This window comes from Megalops cyprinoides, chromosome 19 (genome assembly GCF_013368585.1).
Source record: "Megalops cyprinoides isolate fMegCyp1 chromosome 19, fMegCyp1.pri, whole genome shotgun sequence".
NCBI classification, from domain to species: Eukaryota; Metazoa; Chordata; class Actinopteri; order Elopiformes; family Megalopidae; genus Megalops; species Megalops cyprinoides.
This window is the reverse complement of record NC_050601.1, coordinates 8698011-8723043: the sequence shown is the minus strand read 5'-3', so window position 1 is coordinate 8723043 and position 25033 is coordinate 8698011. Positions and strand designations below refer to the sequence as shown.

Below are 25033 nucleotides of genomic sequence, written 5' to 3'. Positions count from 1 at the left end.
ATCATGTTTCATTATTGATAATAATATAATAATAAGTAATTCTTTCAAATAAGCTATCAACTTCACAATGTAATATCAGGAGCAAGCATCATATTTATTTGCAGAAAATCAATCCAGTAGATCAATTCTTATCCAGTCTTCTCCTTCTTATGATCAGACATGGTCAGGTGTTCATTTTTAAGGGTAATGCCGTTCAGCATTCCTATATAATTTAAATTTATGGCATGCAAATTAGGATAGTCTTTTGGACAGTGTTGGCAAAAGCTCATCATATATACTTTTATGCATCTAAAAATGACGTCTGTGTTTCAATAACGTTAAGTGTCACAATAAACTTTTATACATAAACTCCCATATAGCAGTGTGCTGTAGCTTTGCTGTAGCTTTTTATTCCTACTTCATTAAATGTAAATTAGGATAGTCTTTTGGACAGTTTTGGCAAAAGCTCCTCATATATACTTCTATGAATCTAAAAATGATGCCTGTGTTTCCATAACATTAAGTGTCACAATAAACTTTTATACGTAAACTCCCATATAGTTGTATACTCTAGCTTTTTATTTTTACTTCATCGAATGACAGTTGGCTGCAAGCCATTTGGCACCAGTATTCCAAAACATTTTCTTGTGCCTTAATCAAAAATTGCTTACTGTGTAGTTTAAGATTGAAAGAGTAGGCCTATTATTATTGCCCTTTATTTCATTGCCATCATTCTGTTTCCCCTCAAATGGCCAAATTAGGTTTAGTGGGCAGGGAAGTGCAATATATCCAATGAAATCAAATGATCTGTCTTGCCTGGAAATCTGTGGCACAGATATGCCAGCGAAATAGGCCAATGTCTTGGGAGCTTAGGGTTCATGAATATCAATGGTTGTTATAGTGGTTTAAACCTAGATGAGATTACTTCACATCCCTCACATTGAACAAGGCATGAAGTGATGAAGTGTTATCGCAGAAAACGGATTAATGTCATGAAAAAAGTACTGTGTTAAAGTACTGCCTCTGCATTTTGCCAGAGTTCCTTGTTTAAAACCCAGAGAAAGCATATTTTTCCTTTAACTGATTTTTCTCATTGAGAAGAATTGAACCTTTTGAATGGATGTTGTGGTATATTGACTACTTTTTGTTCATTTTCTTCATCTCCCACTTTAATATATATTGGTATTTTTTTTGCGACTTTCACTGAATAATGTGGCACAGTTTCATGTACATTTTGGTGCCAGTGGTGGGATTTCAGTTCCCACTGTAATCTTCATACCTTCACTTGTATTTTATTCTGTACCTAACAGAGATTTCTACACAGTGTTCTTCAGATTCTTTGCAGAGTACAGTAAGATACATGCTTAAGCTGGAATGATGCTCACTGAAATGATGCCTCTTGTCATTCAAAAATCCCTTTTGTGGAGGAATTCTGTCACCAGCAATTTCCAGAAAGAGCGATTTTGGATCTATTGTAAGGATGAAGTGCATGCCCAAGTGAAAGCTGGTGAATGGGCAACAAACCGCAGAATGACCATCCCTTAAAGTGTCTGAATCAGCAAGATGAAAAACCCAAATCTGTTTATTTCACCCCATTCGGTGCAACTATCTGTTGGATTATGCGTCATTGTCTCGCATTTTGATTTCTCTGACCTGACCAGGGATGCAAACCAAATGCCCAGATTCAATAGGCCCCTGGTGGAGGAGCCGAGGACGTGAGAATGAGGCAAAGATAAACAGATTCTGACCGCTCAGTGTGCTCCTGTCCTCAGATCTGTCGCGTTTGCAAGTGGGTGCACCGCACCTGCAGTTCCTGGAAGGCCCCGCAGGGACCTTAAGGGGTATACACCCTCTGGGTCCCCTGCACTCCCTGACCACTGCTGCTTTCAGTCGAATGGGTTGTTTGTGGCTCAGTCCACAAGCTAGAGATTATCAAGTCCTTCGGGAGCACAAGCGTTTGAGTGAAAAGGAGGAGATGCTTATCTGAGCTCGTTAGAGGAGTCATCCAAAAGAGCAGGTTTATGAGTGTGGCACACCCAGCTCACATACTTAATCCCTAGCACTGTGTGCTCTGATTCATTACCTAAGGGACACCAAAACTGGTAAATATTAATTCCATTAATGCCCTGTTAGCATTAATGGAATTAAAGTGGGAAAAGGACAGCAGTAGGTATGATTATCATTTCTTTATTAAGTTACGTATAAAGTGTAACTCAGAAGTGCAATTAATTAAAATGAATGCTAATTTTATGAAAATCGATTTTTACAGAAATAATAATTTCCACAGAAAGTCTTGATTAAATAAATCATATCAAGCAGCAAGTCAATAGACATAATGTTAGTCGGCTCCTCATGAATCACCAGCCAAAGTCTGTAGTACTGTTATTTGCTATCTTCTTATAAGTCGTCCCATGTGGTCTTTCTGGAGTTTTCCTTTATGATCCGCCAATATTGTGCATACCACAGCAATGTCTGCTTGTGCACTTTAAAGGTGGAGTCAGGAGTATGTGTTTAAGATTCCTATAAATGTAGCTGAGTTCTGTTTACCCTAGCAAGTTTCCTCATATATGGAGAGAATTGATTGGCCTAGTTATGAAAAAGGGGTTTGTAGGAGACAGATGCTGTAAAATGACCAAATGCTCTAAATTGATACTGTAAAGTGACAGATTCTCTAAAATGACCAACTTGGAAATCATTACATTACGTTACATGACATTCATTTAGCAGACATCCGGGGCAACTTCCAGCACAACAGAACATAAGTGTATCCATTCAAGTTGAATGAGCAACAGTGTCAGACCAGGCTAACGACACTCCTAGACCAGTGGGTGTGAGCATAACACTATTCAAGCCCTATCCCAGTTTAACTTATGCAACACAATTAGATAAGTGCAGCTAAGTATACTACCATACATCAGTCAGTAGATCACAGAATCCAAAACACATTGCAATGCTATCACTATAATCATTAGAATATCATGCAGGGAATTTGCATCATTATTAAAACACCCTACTTCCAATCAGAAACAAATTGGCCATTTTCATCAACGCAACTGATTGTCTCCTATCTTGAGGAACGTGTGACTTGATCATCAAATGAGCACAATAGTGACACTTTGCCTCCACTTTTAGTATCAGAGATGACAATAAGACATACGCAGAAGGTATCAGATGAGCTCAGCCCTTCTTCAGGCATGGTGACCATATATTTTTATGGGTCTTGACCAATGGCTACCTCTCCTGAAGGTGGGGAGCATCAGTGAGGACGAGGAGTGGAAGGTTCTGTACGAGAAGGAGAATGAGCCGGATGCCCAGGTGCTGGAGATCCCCAACCTCACCCCCTTTACTCACTACAGGTGAGTGTGTGTTAAAATCTATGTCCTGGAAACATACCTGGCTTCCCTCCTCTTCTTTCTTTGCCTCTACCCTCACTAGCTAATGGAAGCAAGCTTAATAACCACAGTAAATAGTCTGACATAGAAACAGTGTGATATTATTGAAACTGTTGATGACTCACTGTCTCCCCAGCTGCCCATTCCCTTAGCAGTCAGAAGACAGGCTTATGTCAGCAAGGCTTTGTGTGATAGATATGACAAAGTGAATTCCAAATTGCAAGTGTACCAACAGGTCGCAATGGCATTTGACTTCAGTAATTGTTTGTCCACAGTATAGTTCTGCAACAGCTGACTGTCATGGATTATGTCTTCCTGCTGAAGTCTTATTTAAAAGCTGCATAAACAGCGTGGCAATTGCATTTTTATCAGATTATATCTCTCCTCGGTGCCAGAAGCGCTTTAAAGGTCCAGGTGTTTTTAACTTGCATATCGTATGCATGCAGCGTGCAGTCACATTCACACAAATGTAATGCGTTTAGCTTTGGTCTGAATCCAGCTGAATTAGATTTGACTTTGTTGTTGTAATTTGAGGATATTCTTTCCACAGTACCTGCTAAAATAAGATGCACTATATGTGCAGCAATACAGGGTACAAGATTAATCTGTGCTGCTTAATTTTCCGTTTAAAAAAGGAGTCGCTGATTTTTGAGTGTTACAGGTGTGATGGTAGGTGAGCTCTGTTGGCCCGTGTGTCTGTGCGTGCCCAGGTTCCGCATGCGGCAAGTGAACATCGTAGGCTCCAGTCCTGTGAGCCAGCCGTCCCGTGTGATCCAGACTCTGCAGGCCCCCCCGGACATCGCCCCCAGCAGCGTGACCGTGCGCACGGCCAGCGAGACCAGCCTGTGGCTGCGATGGGTGGTAGGCAGCCAAATGGCACTGCATGGTCTATACTCGAGCTCAGCACACCATAGTATCCGACTGAACCCAACAAGCTGTGATCTCAACCTGAACCCAAGGCAGCACGATCTTGCACCCAACACAATGTGATATCAACCTAACCTCAGCAACCATGGCAAACAGAGCCAACCACAGCATGATCTCAAACTGAGCCCAGCACACCTTTATCTCAAACTTGGTTTGACACACCATGATCTTACCCTCAGCCCAGCACAGCATGATGCCAGCTTGAACTTAGAACCCCGTTTCAGTCCGAGCACAGCACATCATGATCTCAAACTGGGCCCAACACACCAGTGTCTCAAACCAAACTCAATACAATGCAAACACAGCGTGCTATGAGCTCAGATTTGGTCCAGACACACTGTGATCTCGAATGGAGCCTGAAACACCACGACCTAAACCGCAGCCTGAGCTCCACCACAGCACAACACAATCTCAAACTGAGTTCAACATGCCACCAAAAAGTTTGTTATGAAGAGTGGAGTCAGTCTCTGCACTAGAAAGCGCTTTCATCTCTGTTAAAGTGTCTGGCTCTGTGTACTTTTAATAAAGCTTCCTCTTCAACCTCCACTATACTAGACAGGGAGGATGCGTGATAATTTAGGGTGAACAAATGATGTAGCAATATTCTCTTTTTTTCTGAAAAAAAGTAAACTATGAAAAGAGTAGCTTCAAGTTGAAGAGGTGGGAGACACTCATTACCTAACAAAGCCCTCAACCTGCAAATAATGCAAGAGAAGATTTCCGCCTCTCTGAGGTAATGCTAAATTGAAAGGGTAATGTCACTGCAAGAGCTTTGTTTTACCCGACAGTCACGATTGTCTGGATAATAATGGAGTGCTTGTGAAGAGGAGCGGTGAAATGAGAACTCTTGGTTTTGTCCGTGCTCAGCCGAATTCAGCTAAATTATTCAAGATGTCCTTTTATATAACAATTCTTTTGCCAAGAAGATCCATGCAAATAGCTGATACTTCAAGATCTGCTTGAAAGAAACAATTGCATCCAGCTATCACTCTTCGTTTTGTTATAAAATGTCATTATAATGCGTACAGTCCATTGAATATTGGGCTTTTCAGACATCTATTGATTTCCACATGAAATAAAGAATGCTGATGTGCTGTAGTCTTCGCTGAAATTGAATTTCTCAATTTGAAGCCCTTTACTATGGAAATTAATAGTGGGGAAGAAAAACCTCTGATGTTTTGCCAATTTGACAACTTTCTCATTTTTGGACCACCACCAGACTGGTTAGTTAAACCTTGCCAGCTCTGAGATAAAACACCAGAAAAGTGCATTTGTTGGATTCAGTCACTGTAAAATAAAGCAGTTCACTTGAATGGGAGAAAATAAAACTCTGTGTAGACATGCTTCAATTTCAGAAATTTGCTGAGATAACTTTTAAAACACAAAGTTTATCTCGTTGTTGGGCGTAATCTGAATCTTGGCCAGGTCCCTCTTGCTCCTTGGGCCTACAGAAGGTCAGCGTATGCTGAGGTTGCAGCAAGATGTTCATGGTCCAAAGGTAGAAGAGGTGACCTCCGATGTTCTGTCCCGTCCAGCCTTTACCGGACTCTGAGTACAACGGGAATCCGGAGAGTGTGGGCTACCGAATCAAGCTGTGGCGAGCCGACCTGCAGGGGGAGCCGCGGGTCCAGCTGGTGAGCGACCGGCTGGAGAGGGAGATGACGCTGGAGGGTCTGGAGGAGTGGACGGAGTACCTCCTGCAGATCCAGGCCTTCAACTCCATCGGTCCTGGGCCCTGGAGCGAGATCGTGAAGGGCCGCACGCGGGAGTCAGGTAGGGTGAAGGGAAACACGCACATGCAGGCAGGCTGGCACACACACACACACACATACACACACACACAGACACATACACACACATGCGGGCAGGCTAGCACACACACACACACACACACACACACACACACACACACATACACACACACGCGCACACACACACATCCATATAACCTCACCCACAGACACACTCCGCCACAACTCTCCTATTACCAGAGCTTAACTCTTTGCAGAAAAAGAGTGCCCTTACCTTTTTCTTCATCTCTGAAAGCAGGATCAAGGCTACAGATTATTGACAGTCAGTACTTGCTCTGAAACACTCATGGGTTCAAAGGGTGTCTTGTGACTCATATTGATCATATGACTCTTATTTTGATCAGTGATTTACTGATGTGCTGGACACTCAACTGCATCCACATTTGTTAGAATGGTTCACATCTCTGAGTCAGAAAAAATTATATTTCATTTTTCCCCTTTGGCAGCATTTTAGCTGTACCTACAGCTTGGAAGTGCCCAATGTGGCATTGTCAAGACTTTTACTTATGCTAATTACAGATAACATAGGTAAGCATGTAATTTAAGAACAGTTGGGATTCGTCATCATAAGAACAAGGGTAAGAATGAGATGGGGTGTTTCCGCAATTCTCATACAAAGCTCTCCAAAGAACTCGTTTTTATGAACATTTTGATGAACGAGGCCCACTTTTTCTTTGTCATGCTCACAAACACTTGTTTTATCTGTCTCTCACAATCTTTCTATCCCCCTTTATCTTCTCTTTCTCTCATCTTCCCTCCCCCCTATCATTTTAAACGCAGTAGTTTTTTACGGTGCCAACATGAATGAACTGATATTTTAACAATGGGATACAGAGTGGTAGGTAATCTGTGTGAGGTATGTTGAGACTAGTAAAAAGGGGAGGGGGGGGGGCTTTGAAACAAATCCAATTTGGAATGCCACAAAGCTCATAGAATCAGTTTGTTTGTTTGAAGGTTGCTTAAATTATTGCCTGAAAGGGCAGCTGCCAATTTCCTGCCTTTGAATGTTGTTTACGCCTCTTGTGGATAATTGTCTCTGCCTTTACATTTGCTTTAATATTGAGCCCCTTGTGTCGATTAAATATTCCATTAGCAAACAGCAGACAGTGGAAACCCTGCTGTTAATAAGTTTGTAGGCCTGTAGTTAACCACGTCCAGACACACTGCTCTGTTTACTGATTTCAAGACATTCACCATGAGTGGAGCTGATAAAAGCCCCTTGTCACAAATACATGTTAGCCCCCTCAGTCTAATTGAAATGCACTTTCTCCTGTACACTGTGTAACAAGTATCAAGTGACATTTACTTTTTTTCCAATTCCTTCGCATTATTGCATGTCCTGGGGCTCACTGAAATTGAAAGAAAATATGTCAGTGGGGAAAAGAGTAACACTTATCTGTGTATAAGATCATGGATGGATTTTCCATGTTTTTTCAACAGGTATTCCCAAAGGTGATTCATTTTGGATGGATGACATTTCTTTTCTCAACATTTTCACTGTCATCACACTTTTTCTTTTACCACCAAAATCACATTTAATCTGATGTCTCCTCAAAGATGTAGACTTCCTCCCTGCCTGGCAATGGCACCTATTGTATCTTTCACTTTCTCCTACAAGTGGCCCACAGATGGGCGTCATTTTCCCAGAGCCGCCATGTTTTGATCTGAGACTATGAAATGAGATTTTTAATAATCCCATTGGCAGCCCCAGGGTTTATTCACAGCAGTCAGGCAACAAGCTTTATCTGACTGTGGAGATGTGCGATCGACACTAGTGTCACATAGCAACATCACACCACAAAACCAGGCAAGAGATTTGACTTTAGCCACACGTGAGAAAGACCCAATAAAGCTGGGTGCTGCACACGAGTTATCGTTGGCTTTTTAAAGGGCCATGGAGCTGCTTGCGTGCACGCTCTGCCACAAATGAAGGCCTGCTCGCCCTCACAATCGACTAAGTGTTAATGATGTTTACTCTCCTCTGTTATGCATGACATCTTTTCCATGGGCTGAAACTCGGGCAGGAACTGATCGCAATTACAATTTGTGCAGCAATTAAGGCTCTATTAAGCCGATCGAGCCCGAGGTTATGGTGATGGAATAACTGTGAGTGTGTGTGTGTGTTTGCGTGTGTGTGTGTGCGTGTGTGTGTGTGTGTGTGTGCGTGTGTGTGTGTGTGTGTGTGTGTGTGTGTGTGTGTGTGTGTATTTTGCAGTGCCATCTGGGTCCCCAGAGAATGTGACAGCAGAGGCAGTGAGCTCCACACGGATCCTGGTCACCTGGGGTCCCGTGCCAGAACCAGAACAGAACGGACACATTCTGGGATATAAGGTACTGGGGAGTTGTATTTGGACCAAAGAACTAGTCCTTTGAGAATGTGTTTATGAGGACTGGCTAATTGTACAGCTACAGACAAAGGTGCTCTTGTCAGTATTAATGTCATCCTAATTAGCATAACCATCACAGTTTTGGGAGTATTTTTCTGATCAGTCATACTGCAGAGATTTGTATTAAAAGTGTTGATTTGGTTCCTAGACCTATAATCCAGGCCTAGATACTTGGATATTGTATTCTTAGATACATGTGAGGATTAAGTATGACCCAGTGGCACTGATTTCATGCCCACAATTCACCTCATTTGTACATATTAAAACTGAAATCTGCATGTGAGTCTCTGATTGGGTGGTGTATGAATATTGGTGGTTTTAGCTGTTAAAACTGGCCTGTAAATTCACAGACGCAGCCAATTGTGTTTTATTTAATTGGAGATGGTGTCGTTTAAGTCTGGTAGCTCAGTTTAATTGATGTTAAGCCTGTGAAGGGAACACAGCAAGATTTAATTGGAAATCTCACGGCCTTGTTTCATTCCAACCCTGGGCACACAGTGAAGACTTGTTACAAATCGGAAGTTTTGTACCACCCTGTCCTATTGCTATTTCCTCATTACTTTTCATCCATATAAAAGTGTGTATCTTTGCAGATGTATATAAATATGTGGTATATCTTCATAGAAATGATGTCATCAGATGGGGATGTTGTGAATTTGTGTAGATCATTCCTGGAGTATTTTAGAGGAGAGTGTTTATTGCTGGGGCACAAGTTATGTCTCCATCATCAGCTGAGGACCAACAGAGAAATTATCAGTTAAGAACAACAACAGTCCAATTTGCCAGGGACTTTCTGGAGCAAAATAGCAAAGGCACAGAAGAGAAAGCCATGGAAATGATAATACGTTCATTCTGTTGCACATTGAGTTTGTCATGGATAAGATCATACATCATGGTGCAGAACTCAACTGTTGCAAGAGACATCGGTCTTCTCCTGTTCAGTAAGTGAGTCTGTGGAAATTTCTAGAAAAGCTCAGAGACCGTGATATAGAAGATGATGAAACGTCATGTAAGCGTGGATGTTCTTGTTTCTTTCCCCAGAAAAGAAAGATTTTTTTTGGCATCTCATTTGACATGAGCGAAAGTTTCCAGTGATTTTAAAAATATACCAAGCCTGCCCTTTTAGGAATTTGTAGATTTGTAAATGTATTCATTGAATGTTTCATCTGCTGCATGAAGGCAAGTGAACGGAAAGGTGTGAAGCCATATGCTAAGCACAGCGCCTCCTGTTCTATATAATTAGTGAAGCAGGTGCAATGTACTGACTCCTGATATAACTTACTGACATCTGTCAGTCATATTGTTTTAGTAGGACAAAGAGATGTGTGAACCATCTCATTGAGCGCTTTTAAAATGAGTAACATATGCTTTTTGTATCTGAGATTAATATGTTTTTGCACATGGAATGGTGTTATTTTTCCACCCACAACTTATATAATTTAGCATCGTCCAATAGGCTCATTACTATCACACACATTTGATGAGGTTCTAAATAATGAAGTGTAGTGTGTGGATTGTCACCTGGCATTTTATTTGGTCAGGAATGTTAATAATAAAATTTGCACGATTGTATTGCTAATTTTGACATCTGTGGATTTGTGTGTGCGTACATGTGTGTGTTTATACCTGCACCCGTGTGCCTTGTGTGTGTATGCATATGTATGTGTACTTGTGTGAATGTGTTTATGTGTACGTGTATGTATATGCATATGTGTGTGTGTGTTTGTGTGTATGCACATATGTGTGTTTTTATTTATGCATATGTGTGTGTGTGTGCCTGCTTGTTTCCTCAGGTGCTGTACAAAGAGAAGGACTCAGAGTCGGAGCCGCAGGGCCACATTGTGAAAGGCAACCTCACACAGTCAGTGCTGCTGCGGAACCTGCGCAAATACGTGCTGTACCAGATCCAGGTGCTGGCCTTCACCCGCATCGGAGACGGCGAGCCCAGCAGCCCGCCTGTGCTGGAGAGGTCTAAGGACGATGGTATGGCGGCCACCTCTCTTCTTATCATTCCTCATCTGTGTTTCACTAAGAAAGCCATGTCTTTGTGTTATTGAGGGACAGATGACACTAAGTCGTCCCCTCCGGTGCCAGGTCTCTTCTTCTCTGGGTTGAATGCCTTGGCTCCTACCATCAATGCTTTGATTTTAGGACTGCTGTATGTATTTTTAGGAGTGCTGTATTTATTTTTCCCATATCCTTAACTCCCCCCCTCCCCCCGCCCATTATCATCCCCAACCCTGTCCCCATCCCCGTCCCTGTCCATGGTCACATTTTAAAGACATCCTTAAGACATCCTGCTATTTATATCCATGAGAGAATTATAATTTTGTAGTGCAGTAATATATTACCGTGCATTGCGCATTGTCTGACTTTCCCTTTATTTTCTCACAACGGAAATACTCTGTCACTTAGTGGGAGTGGGCCTGTCTGTCCTTGCTCCTCACCTGGGCTAAGATTAAGATACCCCTGTAATTTAACTTTCACTTCCCGCTGTGAGAGCAGCCCTCCTCCCGGAGTACTTCTGCCATCATGGCAGCTTAATTTGACAATATGGTGGGGCTTGTTGATGGCGCGGAGCCAAACAGAAGAGTTAAAGTGATTATAATAGTCTATTGGCTCGTGCTTCACACCCGCAAGTGGATTAAAGTAACTACCCTGACTCTGCCCTACATGGCCGCCAAAAGGACGTCCTCACATGGGACATTAAGTACAAAGCTGGCTTAAAAGTCACCTAGGGGGCCTCCACTAGAAAATTACTCTCAGAGAAGGATGTTTGAAGCATTTACTAATCAGCCTGGCAACTGCTATATACTTCCTGTGTTCTCAAGGTGTCTCTCCTATCACTTTTCCTGGATATTATTTTCAATTGCTTATTAACTTCTTCCAGAAAGCCTCAAATTAGATGTATATGTTGCATAGTAATATGGTAAGTTACCAGTAATTATTGAGAGAACAGGTCTTTGTGCCTTATTTCTACTTCTCTGTTCCACACCTGTTCATGTCATTTGGGACTTTTTAGTCACATACTGATGTCCACGATGTTGGCTGACCTTGGGTTTCTGCCAGAATAAATATATTCTACAGTACCGTTTTAAAGTCCCTTATGTATGTGCATTGCTTTAAGAGTTGTCATGTGGTCACAAGTTTTTTTGTGTGTATTCATGATCTTTTATCTTTCAGTCTTTTCCATCACTTTTTTCCTCTTGATCATCTCCTCAAACCAGAGCCTCTGTTCATTTCTCTAATTATTGCCAAGAAATTAACCGTTGTGATTAAATGTCTTAATAGGTCTTAATTGCTTTGCATCAGCAAGGTTTGACGCAGAACGGGCACCCCATTAAATGAAATCCAATGAACGTTCGTTAAACTCATTAAGGACTCGTATTTCAAAGGGTAAGCAGAAAATTGACAATATTGGCAAAACGTGAGACACCAAGAAGGTGCTGGCTCCTCTATAATTATACCTTCTAATACGCTAATACGCGGGCGGGAAAAATGACTATTGATCAGGGGACCTGACGTTAGCCACTAAGTCTAAACCCTGAGGTTTGAGAAATGTAATTTTCGGTTATTCATTCTATGCAGGGACACATACAGAAAGAGCCAAGATGAGTCTAATAACATGAGCTTGAATAATGAACCGGTGAGCGCAATGGGGGGTGTCACTCCAAAGCGGCGCCATTAATTTATGGACGTCCCCACGTTTCACGGCCTCCGCATGGCCGTGCTTTGATTTCGTTTTCGGCCCTCTCGCCAGAAAGCCCTCGATTGAAAACCATGTAAGCGTGTGATCAGGAAGAAGATTGCCCTGGTAGCAAAAGCTGGTTTTAATAAAAGAAAACTAAAAGAGCGGGGTATGATTTAGCAGCACGGGCAAGCTGCCGCCACTTTTCCATTCAAAACGCGTATTCTCATCACACGAGGGTGGACAGAGTGCCATGCATGAAAAAACCCTAATCAAGACAGGTTATTTACATCCTGACCCAGCACAGAAAGGCCTCCTCTATCCATCCACGTTTACTTCTCATTGCATGTGATTGATGGTGTGTGGGAGGGGTCTTTACCTGTCTCCTTCCATGTCTCTGTCTGACTATATAATAGGCCTGTTCCCTGTGCAGCCCACTCCACGGCTATTAGAGACTTCCTCATAGGATTCCTAACCAAGCAATGGCGAGTTGATTAATACATTATCAGAGCTGAGTGGAAACCGGAGATGGGGAGATGAATAGAAGCTGGCATAACCAACCATTATTGTGAGGTGAACCCGGCCATGAGTGGGCAGGACTTGAAGTGAGAGTGGATTACTCATCTCTCCACTGAAAGAGCACCAGCATGCAATATGACCAAAGTCCGGCTTTACCTGCTGCTGAAGCCTATTGAGCAGAGCAGCCACCGTGTCCCTTGTACCTAACATAAGTGTGTCACCTCAGGGGAGGTGCTAGGGGACTCTAGGGTGGGAAGGGTAGGGTGGCATTTCTCCCCATCCTGTAAGGACAGGCTAGAGTGAGAAAAAAGAGAGAGAGAGAGAGAGAGCAGATAGCAGGACCTCTCCCCTCTATCACGGCTCATGTTTACAACTCCCATCTCCTCGACAGTGGCATACTACATGTCCCCAGGCAGAGGGTGCCCCTTCAGTCACATCCCACATCGCTGTCACCCCCTGTGCAGCTTTCCTTCGGCCAGATAGCCCACAGACGGAACACATCGCACACTGTGACCTTTCTCTGACCCCTTATTTGCTTTAGTGGGACCCACGCGTCTATGTGTGTGACCTCTTAGTCACCATGGAAACGGCAGGGTCTACCCCACCATAGCACTGCATTGGAACCAGAGCAGGGAAAGTTGGCAGAGGGTGTGTGTGTGTGTGTGTGTCTGTGTGTAGCTGATAGGAGTCTGCGATAGTTTGTGGGACCCACGTGTGTATGTGTGCAACCTCTTAGTCACCATGGGTCTACCCAACCAAAGCACTGCATTGGAACCAGAGCAGGGAAAGTTGGCATAAGATATGGGTGTGTAGTTGTGTGTAGCTGATAGCAGTCTGTGATAGGCTATCATCATCCTATAAGTCCCTTATCTCCCAATACATAACATTTTGGCATTGTTTTCCCAAGGCAATCTGGCATCCATTTTATGTATTATTCATTCAAACAGAACCTCTGAATATTTACGGAAGTAGTTCAGGTTAAGTACCCTGTTTAAGGGCACTTAAAGATACAACAACAGTGTCCCACCTGGCAATTAACAAGCCCAGTGACAAAGTTATGCATCCGCTACACCGCAGTACACCCTTACAAACCACAGCAGCTGTGCCCAGCATCCCCCTCCAGGAAGCCCCATCTAATGGAAGTTATTTAGAATGAGTTACAGCTGTGTAAAGACGACAACATGGCAGATGCTGCCAGCTCACACACATTCGTACCCACACACACACGCATGCACACCAGGCCCGGCGCTATGGGGGTGCTTAGGGGTGCATTGCTCCCCCAGATGGACCTCAGTGCACCCCAATTGTCTCCTTATATCCCGATGTCTGCATAGTATTTATGACTTTTTGTGCACCCCCGTGGATTGTAATTTTTCCTGTGCCAAGCCTGAGGCACACACACACGCACATGCATACGCACACACACACACACACACACACACACACACACGCACACCAGCTCTCCTATCATGCGGGATGGTAATGAACAGCAGCTCCACATAGTAACTATTGGCAGATAAGCATTTGCATCACCATGGATGTTAACCATTACATAGAGAACATCCCCTAGAGTGGAGTGAACTGCTAGTCAACAGTAGAGTGTAAGGAAAAGAAGAGAGAAAAATGTGAGAAATTCAGCCCTAAACATGTAGACTTCAATTATTCTGAATGTTATTTCAGGCAGCTGCAGATTATCAACAGCCAGTTCAAGTCAGACAGACAAGTGTGAGTACAGCATTCGGATCTCTTAGTTCGCATTGGACAAATTTCCAATTTTCCAGTCAACAAGACTGAGGTGTAAATTTCTTTTCTGATGCCCATGCTCTTGTTCTTGTAGCCTTTATGATATGCACCATATGCCTCTTGCTATGACAGCATTGAGCAATGAAAGTCATTCTGGATGATGATTTTTGTCTGATGAATTAATATAATAATAGCAATAATAACATTGCTGTTTGAACCTGAAGCAATCTAAATCCCTTCCATAAATACCCAGAGATATAAATGGATAAGATAACACGGAAAAAAGTTTCAACAATGTAAGGGCATCTGCTAAGCAAATAAATAATGCAAGGTGATCTTGTGAGTCCATGTAAAACGGAGCAGCGCAGACAAAGGTGGTAAATATTTAAGTATGGTTGTGGTTCATATACTGTATTGTTTTAAACAGAGGTATACAGACTTTCCCAGAATTCATATGCTCAGCTGAACTTAACCTGTCAGCAACAGCCAGCCAGTTCCAGCCAGCTGAGGCAGCCATTTGCACCTGTAAGTTTCGGTTGATTGCAAGTGTATGCTGAATGCTGCTAAAGATCATTGCACCAGAGGAATAAGGCGATGAGGTTCTGGAATCTAAAACTCTTGTTGATGCCTGTTGGGTCGTATCTTGGAGCACTATGTGTGATGTTTCTCTCCTGTATCTCAGGGCCTGTTGGGTCATATCTCAGAGTGCCCCTGTGTGATGTTTCTCTCCCGTGTCTCAGTGCTTGTTGGGTCACATCTCAGAGTGCCCCTGTGTGATGTTTCTCTCCCGTGTCTCTCCAGTTCCAGGGCCGCCCGTAAGACTTGTGTTCCCAGAGGTGCGCCTGACGGAGGTGAGGGTGGTGTGGCAGCCCCCGGTGGACCCCAACGGAATAATCATGGGTAAGAGAAAAGTCGCACCCTGAGCCCTGGAGCTCCACGTCTGCCCCTCTGCAGGCCCTTGGGCAGTGAGGGAACAAAAGTGTGACGGGCATGAAAATCCCACTGCGATCCCGTCAGATGCGAGGGCTTGCACGAACCTTTCCCTCTGTGTCACACCCCTGCACACAGACGTGTCTGAAGTGGACTCCTTTTTCCTCTGCCTTTAATTGGAGCGAGTTGGAAATTACGGTTGCCTGGGGGGCCACAGTCAGTGAGTGCACAGAAATATCTGCAAGGGGGACAAATTTGTCCTGTTTTTTACTTGCAGCATCCTTTGCTTAATGTTCTTGTAACGTTACATATGGCAATGTAAAATATTTTTCCCCTTACAATGTACAAGCACCTTTCTCTTAATGTTTGAACCGCCTTGAGATGGGAACAGACTGCATTTTCTCCAGCTCTGAGAAATATTCCAGCGCGTGTCTAGCGGTCCAGATGTCTATGGGGAGCCTTGTCATTCTGCACATGAGAATAATTTCACATTGGGAGCAGGAGAATGGGGAGAGAGAAAATCTGGGCCTAGAAATGTAATGAAACTGCCTGACACCCTCTGTTGAGTGCAGCCACAAGAGAACAGCAGCAAGCTAAATCCCGGAGCTCCAGCAGATTAGTCTGGGACAGAAAGCATAAAACCGGAGTGGGATAAAATATGTTGCTAACTCACTGGAGGAAAGAAAAGGTTTATGGTTTTAGTCTTTTTTTTTTTTGCTCCCTCTCTTCTCTTCCGGTAAGGCGGGTTTCTTGAAAAATGGATATAGATACATAATGAAGTCCTCGTGCCACACATTTGACAGTGGGAAGGTCATTCGCGGATCATGTATGGTAAAGGGCATTGTGAAATGACGGGGAATGAAATTTCCTTTGAATTTTAGCTGCGTCTCGTTTAGGTATTGAATGATGGGATAAATTGTCAGGGATGTGAAGTCAGTAAACATCATTGATTGACTTTGATGTAGACTCCATTAAATGGCAGCATTCCTGAGCAAGATGAGAAATGGTATGTTTTTTTTCTTTTTCTTTTTTGCAAAATGGTTTGATAACTCGTTGAGACGAGTTGTGGATCTGCTCAAATCAGCACACATACGGCATGGTGCTGCTGTATCCGTGAAATGCTTGTGTATTCCTGGAAGCGATCTGAGCCTGGAGGATGAGTGAACCATAGCATATCAAACAGGGGTTGTGCTCAGTGGCCAAACTCCTGTCTCAGGGTGCTTTGAAGAAAATGTCATGTTCATACCTTTGTTTCATTCCTCTTGAAGGAGCACTCTTGCTGTTTCTCTGAAAAATGATCACTACTTCACACTGCTAATATTTTACCATTATGAGATTGAAGTAGCTCTTTACTGTTGCCTGTAACAAATTAATAGGACATGGAAGCTAAAACCAAAAGGAAAGTGCTTTGTTGGACAAAATGCCAGGCTTGCTGATCTTCACTAGGCTGATTCATAATGGCATGTCCATCCACACACTTTCCCTGAGTTTCTTCTCTCAGGGAAGAAGTCTTGGTGCCCTTTTGGTTTCAGTTGGTTTCCCCACTCAGTTTTTTCTAGCAAAGCACAGCAATTTAACAGCAAGTCTTATAAATCCATTTGCCTTACAGCTTGGCTCAAAATATAATCCTGTTTAGCAAGCCATTGAAAATCAGCCATTTGCTCTCAGACGGTGTGTAGAGCTGACCATTTAATGTCCCCAGAGAGCAGCAGAAGTTTGCTTTTGAGTTTCCTACTGATATAATAATCCTTCTTTAATCTGCCTGCTTTCCGCTGTCATTTTGACCCAGCCAAAAAGTGCAGAGGTATGGGAGGGCGGGGGGAGAAACGCAAGCGGAAAAGAATAAAACAGTAACTGTCACACAAGTCTAGACAAGGATCTAAATACAGAGTGTTATGGTTCGGCGTCCTGTTTGAATGAGGTTGTATATCAGCTTTGCCTGCTGCAGCCGGGTTGTGATAGGCTCTGAATGCACACCTTCAGCATTAGCTGGTAGAGCCTGAGCAATTAAAATGATGGAGGGGGACAATGCGCTGTGTCGCAAATAAAAATGCCCATTCTTCAGTGACATAGTTTGCTATGTTTGTTAGGGGGTGGACAGATATTCCAGGTGTTTTGAAACATCTTATAAAAGTGATGTCTTGCCACTAGGAGAGGTAAAAGAGACACATGATTCTGTACTCTCCAGGCTTATTTGTATGCAGTTCTCTTGCACTTGAGTCCAATCCAATCAGATACCCCTGAGCTGTGATACTGGTTTGTCCCTTTGACAGCAGCTGCTTAGTAGTCTAGGCAATATTGAAAGATGCATTTCCTTATTGGGTGTAAGTAAATGAATATGTATGTGGAGGGCTGAAATCTTATCACAGGGACTCCTGAGTTTTACCTCGTCTGTCCTGTTTGTATTCACCTCTCTCCCCTGCACAGAAACAACAGTTCCCACCTACACCCCCCCCCCCCTTCCCTCTTCACTGGCATTACCATACACAGTATGTGGCTCAGTCTCACATCATATAAGTGCCATATTGTCCTATAAAAAGGCACTTTTGAACAGCACCTCCTGAGAGGCAGGTTGCAACAGGACTGCCTCGCAGTTCTGTGAGTACTGGACAATTTTTTTCTTGGCAGTCAATCAGTAGTTAATATGGATAACAGTAATCTCTTTGTAAATTGAGCTAATACATAAGATGATTGAGAATTTTGATGCAGACTGATCACTGCTTTATTTCCGCTTTATTATCTGTGTGTATATTTGACTTCATGGTGAAACTGAAGAAGGAAGTCCTGGCATCATTGCTCTTTTCTTTAGGCCTTACAGGTGGAGGGTAGTTGTAATTTTACTCTGTCACTGGAAAGTACTTTTTCCCACAGAGAGTCATAAACGCATGAAATGACTTGCCAGAATCTGTGGCGGAGTCTGGGAATTTGGGATCCTTCGAGAGGAGGCTGAGCACAGTGATCTGCTCATTATCAATGACAGGCTGATGGCAAGCTAAGACAGGATGAATGGCTGTTTTTGTCAGCAGACGTTTTCATATTCCTGTGTATCTGTCCTTATAAGTGGGGCAATGGGCGAAACACTGAAAAGAAATATTTTTCCTTTTAGCACCACTCCCTTTGTATTTACAGAAGTGCAAAATTCCAGTTGACATTTCTCACGTGGTCATTGAGAGTGAGCCATCTGGTATTGCCAGAGACCCCAGGATCAGCGGTCGCCAGCCAGTCAGCTGAGATAATAAATCTCCCGGAGTGTAAGTGAGGGGAGGGAGGCACGATCCAGCCAATTACATCGCCCGCCGCCCAGACTCTGGAAACCTACTCACAAAGAAAGCCTCGGAACAAGAGGTCAAAGGGCACAGTTCTTTAGCAGCGCAGTGTAACAATCGCAGGTTTTTCTGCAGCTTGTGCCCGGGGTGCAGTCCCAGCCACTGGCGGAAAGGCAGGGGAATAGGCAGGGAGCACAGCTATTTTGTTTGACCCTGTGGCTTCAATGGGTGGAGGGGGATGAAATAAGTACCAAGAAGTAAATCAGCGCCAAGGTAGGAATTAAAGAAGTTCCCTGACTGGGGATCTAGATAGCCAAGTTTATGACTGCTCAGCCGAACGGGTCGGCACAGCACAAATAAACTGCTGTATACGCACGCTAATGCAGGCCTCTTGCAGATAATCACATTGTTACATGGACCTGTGGCTTGTGGGTTAAGTTCCTAGGCAAAGTCATTCCAAAGACTTTAAAAATGAAGTCTGCCTCTATTTAGCACTCAGATGGTTTCGGTTAATAACATTGTGCTAAACTTGTTTGTTAGGCTACTGCACACCACAGAAGTTAGTTTTGGACTCTATGAGGCATGCGTTCTTAGACACAGCTTATTTTATATCCTAATAAGGAACAATAAAGGATATACTGTGCTAACTTTACAGCATTTCACACAGCCTAGTTGCAAAATTGAGCCTCAAGCCAGAAAACTATAGGTTCAGATTCCAGGTGGAAAACTTGTTTTTTACCTTTCAGTATGGAACTTCATCTGGATTTCTTAAGTTTAGTTGTTTCCAGCTAAATACAGTGAATGAATAATATATTGTATGCATGTTGCCATCAAATAAAGTGTTCACAAATAAAGCTTTAATCAAATGTCATTTCCCTCATACGTAGGCTGTATATACAACATATACATACTGAGTGGTCATAAAAGATTAATAAACCTAATCAATAGTTCTGTGATCATATACAATGTAACGTTATCATAGTTTACTTGAAGCTGAAGATAAAACAAATTTACCAATGCAGAAAATCCTTTCATCCACTTCACTGACTGACTTACTTTTTGTGTCTGTTTTTGAAGCCTTTCTTCATGTGGTTGCTTTTCGTGGAATAAATTATTGTTTATGCTGTTCCTATTGCAAGAGGGCTTGTGCAATTCTGAAGTGCTGTGCCGAAGCAATTTTGTTTTGAAATCCACTTTTATGTTGATTAGAACCATTAGCCGCAATTACTCATGCACCTACACAGGCCCGGGAACAGCTATAGTGTGAAGAATCTCACCTCTTAGTCTTTTTGTGCCGGGGTTTTCTTCCAGGGTACCAGATAGCCTACCGCCTGAACGCCAGCGACCCCAACAAGTTCACCACAGTGGAGGTGGACTCCAATGCCCGGCAGTTCACCGTGACCGGGCTGGCTCCTGAATCTGCCTACGTCTTCCGCATCTCCGCCAGGACCCAGCAGGGCTGGGGCCTTCCGGAGCAGGCTGTGGTCATAACCACGGAGAAGAGAGGTGACAGAGCTTTCACATGATGTGCTGTGCATTCATCTCCCCCACACCTCGACGTCACACGTTTCCCTACACTGTCCATTCCTTTCAGACGTTTCTGCACATCTTCTGGATCCACTCTGTAAATGAGGATGAGATACTCTGACTTACACGCCCACAGAGGGGTGTTTGGCAGTTCAACAATCAACGGTCAATGATCAATAGCTTACCTCATAATTAATATTGTCATACATTATACCTCCAACAGTATATAGAGTGTTATGAAACATAAGAGAATGTCAGTTATATTTGAACAGACGAAAATAAACTGGAGAACTTGTTACGAGTGTTCGTCATCCTAGGAAGAATAATTTTCAATCACTCTGAAAGGTCACCACCTTGGCTGATGATATCCTTTGTAATAAGGATCCGCAGATTTTGATAAGGATCAGTATAGTTCTACATATAGAAAAAACAATGACTTAGGGTGCTTGACCCCTGCCACCTATCTCTTCCTGGTGCTTGTCATGAACAGGAGAGGCGAGGAATGAGAGGTGTTTCCAAGCAGTAAACGCTGATTAATCAGGGTTTTATAAACTCTTGAGAGACAGGTCACTCATAGACAGAGGGTCAGATCGATATACGTTTTGTTACACCGCAGGCAACTTTAATAAGCTTGATCGATAACTTCTCCCTTCAGGGCAAACAATTAAGGCCTCCATTGAGTTTTCGCATTAAAATCAATGGGGAAGGGTATGCATGCAATGATGTGTGTGTGTGGCCTACTACTTGTTGTAACCATTGATACCAGCAGAATAAGCAATCTAACCCATAGCTACTCTGTCACTGTTATGCACATCTTGTTAAATATCACCTCTCCTTACCCTTCTACCTCATACATTCATTTATGATACATTTTTAACACGCCTTTTTTTTCTCTGTCATTATTGAATTTATTTCATTGGTTCGTTTACGACATACATTTTGAACACGCTTTCATAATTTTATTTGGTCATTATTTTTCTCTTGCAGATACTGGTCATTGTCATTTTTAATCTACATTCAGTTTGATTCTCTGTGTGATTTTTAATGTATTAATTTATTTTAATGTGTGAGGTGCTCTCTGAATGCTTAAATAAGTTTTACTCTACATTTCTTTCCCCAATTTTATTCTAATTGTGTCATGCAGTGTAAGCGGCCCTGGGGGGATTGAGTCAGCCCTCGGTAGGCCAGGTTTTAACACTGTCCCTGTCTTGCAACCCCCCCATCTACCCCCCACCCCCCCACCCCCAGAGCGACCTCAGCCCCCAAGGAAGCTGACCGTTCCCCAGGAGGAGGTGCGGTCGCGCCAGCTGCTGCTCCGCTGGGTCCCGGGAGGGGATGGCTCCTCGCCCGTCCGCTACTTTACCCTGCAGACCCAGCAGCTGCCCGACGGGGACTGGCTCACCCACTCCTCCGCCATCGGGCACAACAGCACTTCCTGGGAGGTGGATCGGTGAGAGAGCCACCTGCTGGCAATCCTGTGCAACTGACCAACTACACACACGTACAACTGTGACCTCACACAGGTACAGGTCACAGTTAGAGAGGCTGACGCATCAGTGGAATAACAGCAGCTGGACAGACAGACAGTATTTCCCATATTTGTGAAACCCATTAAGGCATTAAGCAGACGTTCCTGAGAACGTGTGGGACCAAAATTTGTAGCTGTGGGTAGTAGACTGATCATATCATGGAGAGGGTATCAGGTTCAAGTTCCCTGTTGAGTAAGGTATTTAAGTGGAACTACTTCACTGAATGTCCAGCATAATTCATCTGTGAATAATGTGCGTGATAATGGACTTTGTAAATTCCATTGCATAATGGAATTTGAAGCAAACAAAATGACACTATAATAACAGTAATATTGTAATAATAAAATAATGATACAGTAATGGTATAATTATAATAACATAACACTAAATTAATAATATCTTTCCCCTTCAATAACTGCTTCACAGTAAATGCTGAAATATATTTATATATAAATATATTAATACAGCTGTCTAACTTGAAAATGAATGTAATCTGTCCGCAGAAACATTTCATTTGAATCAAATCGGCATTTGAGCACCTATGCAGAGTCATTCTGTGTTATTAATTAATTCAAAGGAATCAAGAAAGAGCCTTTCCAAAACGAAAGACAGTGTGGATTAGGAACCTGAGGATTATGCCAAAAGGGAAACTGCAGGACTTCTTTCTACGCCACAGTGCTCCATTTCACATTCTTCCCAGGAAGACTATGTTAGCAATAGCCTTATGAAGCACAAGCCCATTGCTGCTGGTTTACAGTGTGGTGTCTGCAATGGAAGTTCACATAACCTTATACGGGGTGCACTGAAGGATTTTTTTATCTTGTTCTCATAATGGTTCTCATCTCAGCAGGCCTCTGTGTTGCTGTGCGGTATAAATTCTATGGCTGGAACGTTGTTAAAAGCCACTTCCTCTGTAGTGATTTATTAAACCCACCATGATTCGCGTGAGGGGGAAGTAATCCGGTACACAGTTGGTGCCTTAGAATTGCATGCAAGCTCCACTTTAAGAGTCATGGCGATTATGCGACCCCTGGAAAATTGCCACTTTACGTGCACGCTCAGGGTTACTTTGTCTCTGTCCTGATCACTCCCCTTTCTTCGTTTAGTGCCTTTCCATCCGCCGGTTTTTCCAAGCTGTTAGCACATCATCGGCTGGATCGTGGTGGTGGAGCTTGTGAATTAGGTAGTTAAATGGCACATGGGATTGTATAAAAAAAGAAAGCCGGATGCAGTGAATATTCATAAAACACTCTGAGACACAGACTCTTGAGTGCTGTTGACTTTCTTTATGCCCTTCCGGTCAATTAAACGCTTTCCCTCAGTTTCATTTTCAGGTAATAATTTTTTTTTCTGGTTTTTGTTTTGTTCTTCAGGAAACTTTCAATTTGTTTCAAACTCCAAACAGATATGTCAGTTTATGACAACTGCATTTTTTAGACAACACGCTTTGGGTTTCCTTGAAGTTTTGGACTGTATTGGTGGCTTGTGCAACTGCTACCAATTACTTCAAATTCTCCTGTGACAGTTTAGCAATGTATCCCATTTCCACTGGAAATCTTGCTATTCAGCAGTGCCCTGACAATTTTCTGTAATTTTTCCTCAAAAGTAACTCTTCTGTGGATTGAAAGAATGAGCAAGTAGATAACCAAACAACAATAGGAGTATAGTGTAGAAACACATTTTGAGGTCGGGTTCAACACGGACATGGAAGTATAAAGTAACAGAAATCAGAACAGTGTGAAAGCTGGAGAAATAAGAACCACAAGCACTTCCACATTGCCAATACCACCAGATGACCGAAAAAATGTGCCAGTGCCCCGTCTCCCTTGGTTGAGCTGAGGGTGAAGGAGATTGGGGTCTGGAACCCCTCTTGGGTCAGTGGAAGGGGCAATTTCTTCAGACACCCCCGAGCAAGGGTCAGAGTTGAACCTTTGCCCTTCACTCACTTAAATCATACAGATTTTCTCCATTGCAGCGAATTGGACTGGCAGGGAAGTTGAATGCAGCCCATCACTTATCTGTTCACCAGAATTCACCAAAATATGCTTGGGTTGGATTTCGGCACTGGGGACAAGATGTGCAATGTGATCCATTGTACGAAAGGACAAAAATTTAGATGGGAAGAGTTTGGAGAGAGATGGTTGTAGTAGAAATTGATGTAAAGCTGATTTTTCCAGATACATTTTGCTGGACGTTCACTTTCGCTCCAGCTGTGCACCATCACTTCCTGCAAACCTACTTAATCATTTTGTGATGGCGGTGGGGTGTTTCTGGTTCTTACTTTTCCAGTTTTCAGGCTATAATTTCTACCACTAATTTTCCATCTGCATGTCTTTGCTATAATCATCTTCCTCAGAAGCTACACCTGGCTCTCCTGTCATGCGTGTTTTCTTTGTTTTGATCAAAGTGTAATGGACCAAATTCCACTTAAAAATGCCTGACCAGGGTGTGTTGACTTTCTTGCTTGGTTATGCGGTTCACTTGTTCTTTGTTTATTGCATTCTCTTGCACTCTCTGGAACCCAATTAAGAGGCCGTCTCCTACAGGAGAGCATTATTGGAGAGCGGCTTGGGTTTGCAGCACTGGGAAACAAGCCACCGTCATGCTTTGAAGCCAAATGTCTCTGGTGGAATTTGAAATAGCCTTCAGGTTGTGCCCTCTTCCAGGCTGAAACCCTTCACTTCCTACAAGCTGAGGATGATGGCAACCAATGATGTTGGAGACAGTGCCTTCAGCAAGGAGACAGAGCCTATCACGACTCTACAAGACGGTGAGTCGAGAGTAAGCCATCACACACATACAGGCCCTTTTTTGCATCAATTTGTGAGTCAGGCAAATCTGCATAGACCCTCTTGTTTAAAATTCAAGTAAGAAGTTGAAAAGGCAAAAGCACTCTTCCTAAAAGATGCAACCTCCAGTAAATATAATAATACATTGAGTTTGTCATGCTCAGTGGAATGTACTGCCTACCTCTTGTGACCTTATTTAATTACTTTGCATCAGTTTTGGTATTATTCATATGTATATGTAATTTTGTAAAGTTTAATAAAGTACTCTAATCATCAAGTTAAAATCATGTACTTTAACATCTTTTTATCAGTAAGCACAGGCTATATTGTGTAGTGTTTGAGTGAAAAGAAAAAACTTGGCATTTAGTTCTGGAATTGGCATACAACTAATGGATGCGTAGTTAAACTGTGACACTGTCATGTGGTAGCTTTGATATGATAACAAATGCAGCTAATCGTGACTAAGGAGACCAGAGAAACAAAGTCTTCTCATTAACATACTAGTCATTAGGTGCTGAAAATTTGCATAGGTTCCCAGTGAATAAG

The 25033-nt window shown here is 42.9% G+C and overlaps 1 protein-coding gene across 1 annotated transcript in view; it reads left to right on the top strand.

Moving 5' to 3' along the window:
- sdk1a (sidekick cell adhesion molecule 1a) overlaps positions 1 to 25033 on the top strand; it is a 251719-nt gene that overhangs the window by 206295 nt on the left and 20391 nt on the right. The window contains exons 24-32 of the mRNA XM_036552383.1: positions 3226 to 3335; positions 4082 to 4232; positions 5834 to 6071; positions 8325 to 8440; positions 10290 to 10479; positions 15248 to 15346; positions 19954 to 20148; positions 21418 to 21619; positions 24365 to 24468. Of these exons, the coding sequence (XP_036408276.1) occupies positions 3226 to 3335; positions 4082 to 4232; positions 5834 to 6071; positions 8325 to 8440; positions 10290 to 10479; positions 15248 to 15346; positions 19954 to 20148; positions 21418 to 21619; positions 24365 to 24468 (1405 nt within the window). The remainder of the gene's footprint in view (positions 1 to 3225; positions 3336 to 4081; positions 4233 to 5833; positions 6072 to 8324; positions 8441 to 10289; positions 10480 to 15247; positions 15347 to 19953; positions 20149 to 21417; positions 21620 to 24364; positions 24469 to 25033) is intronic.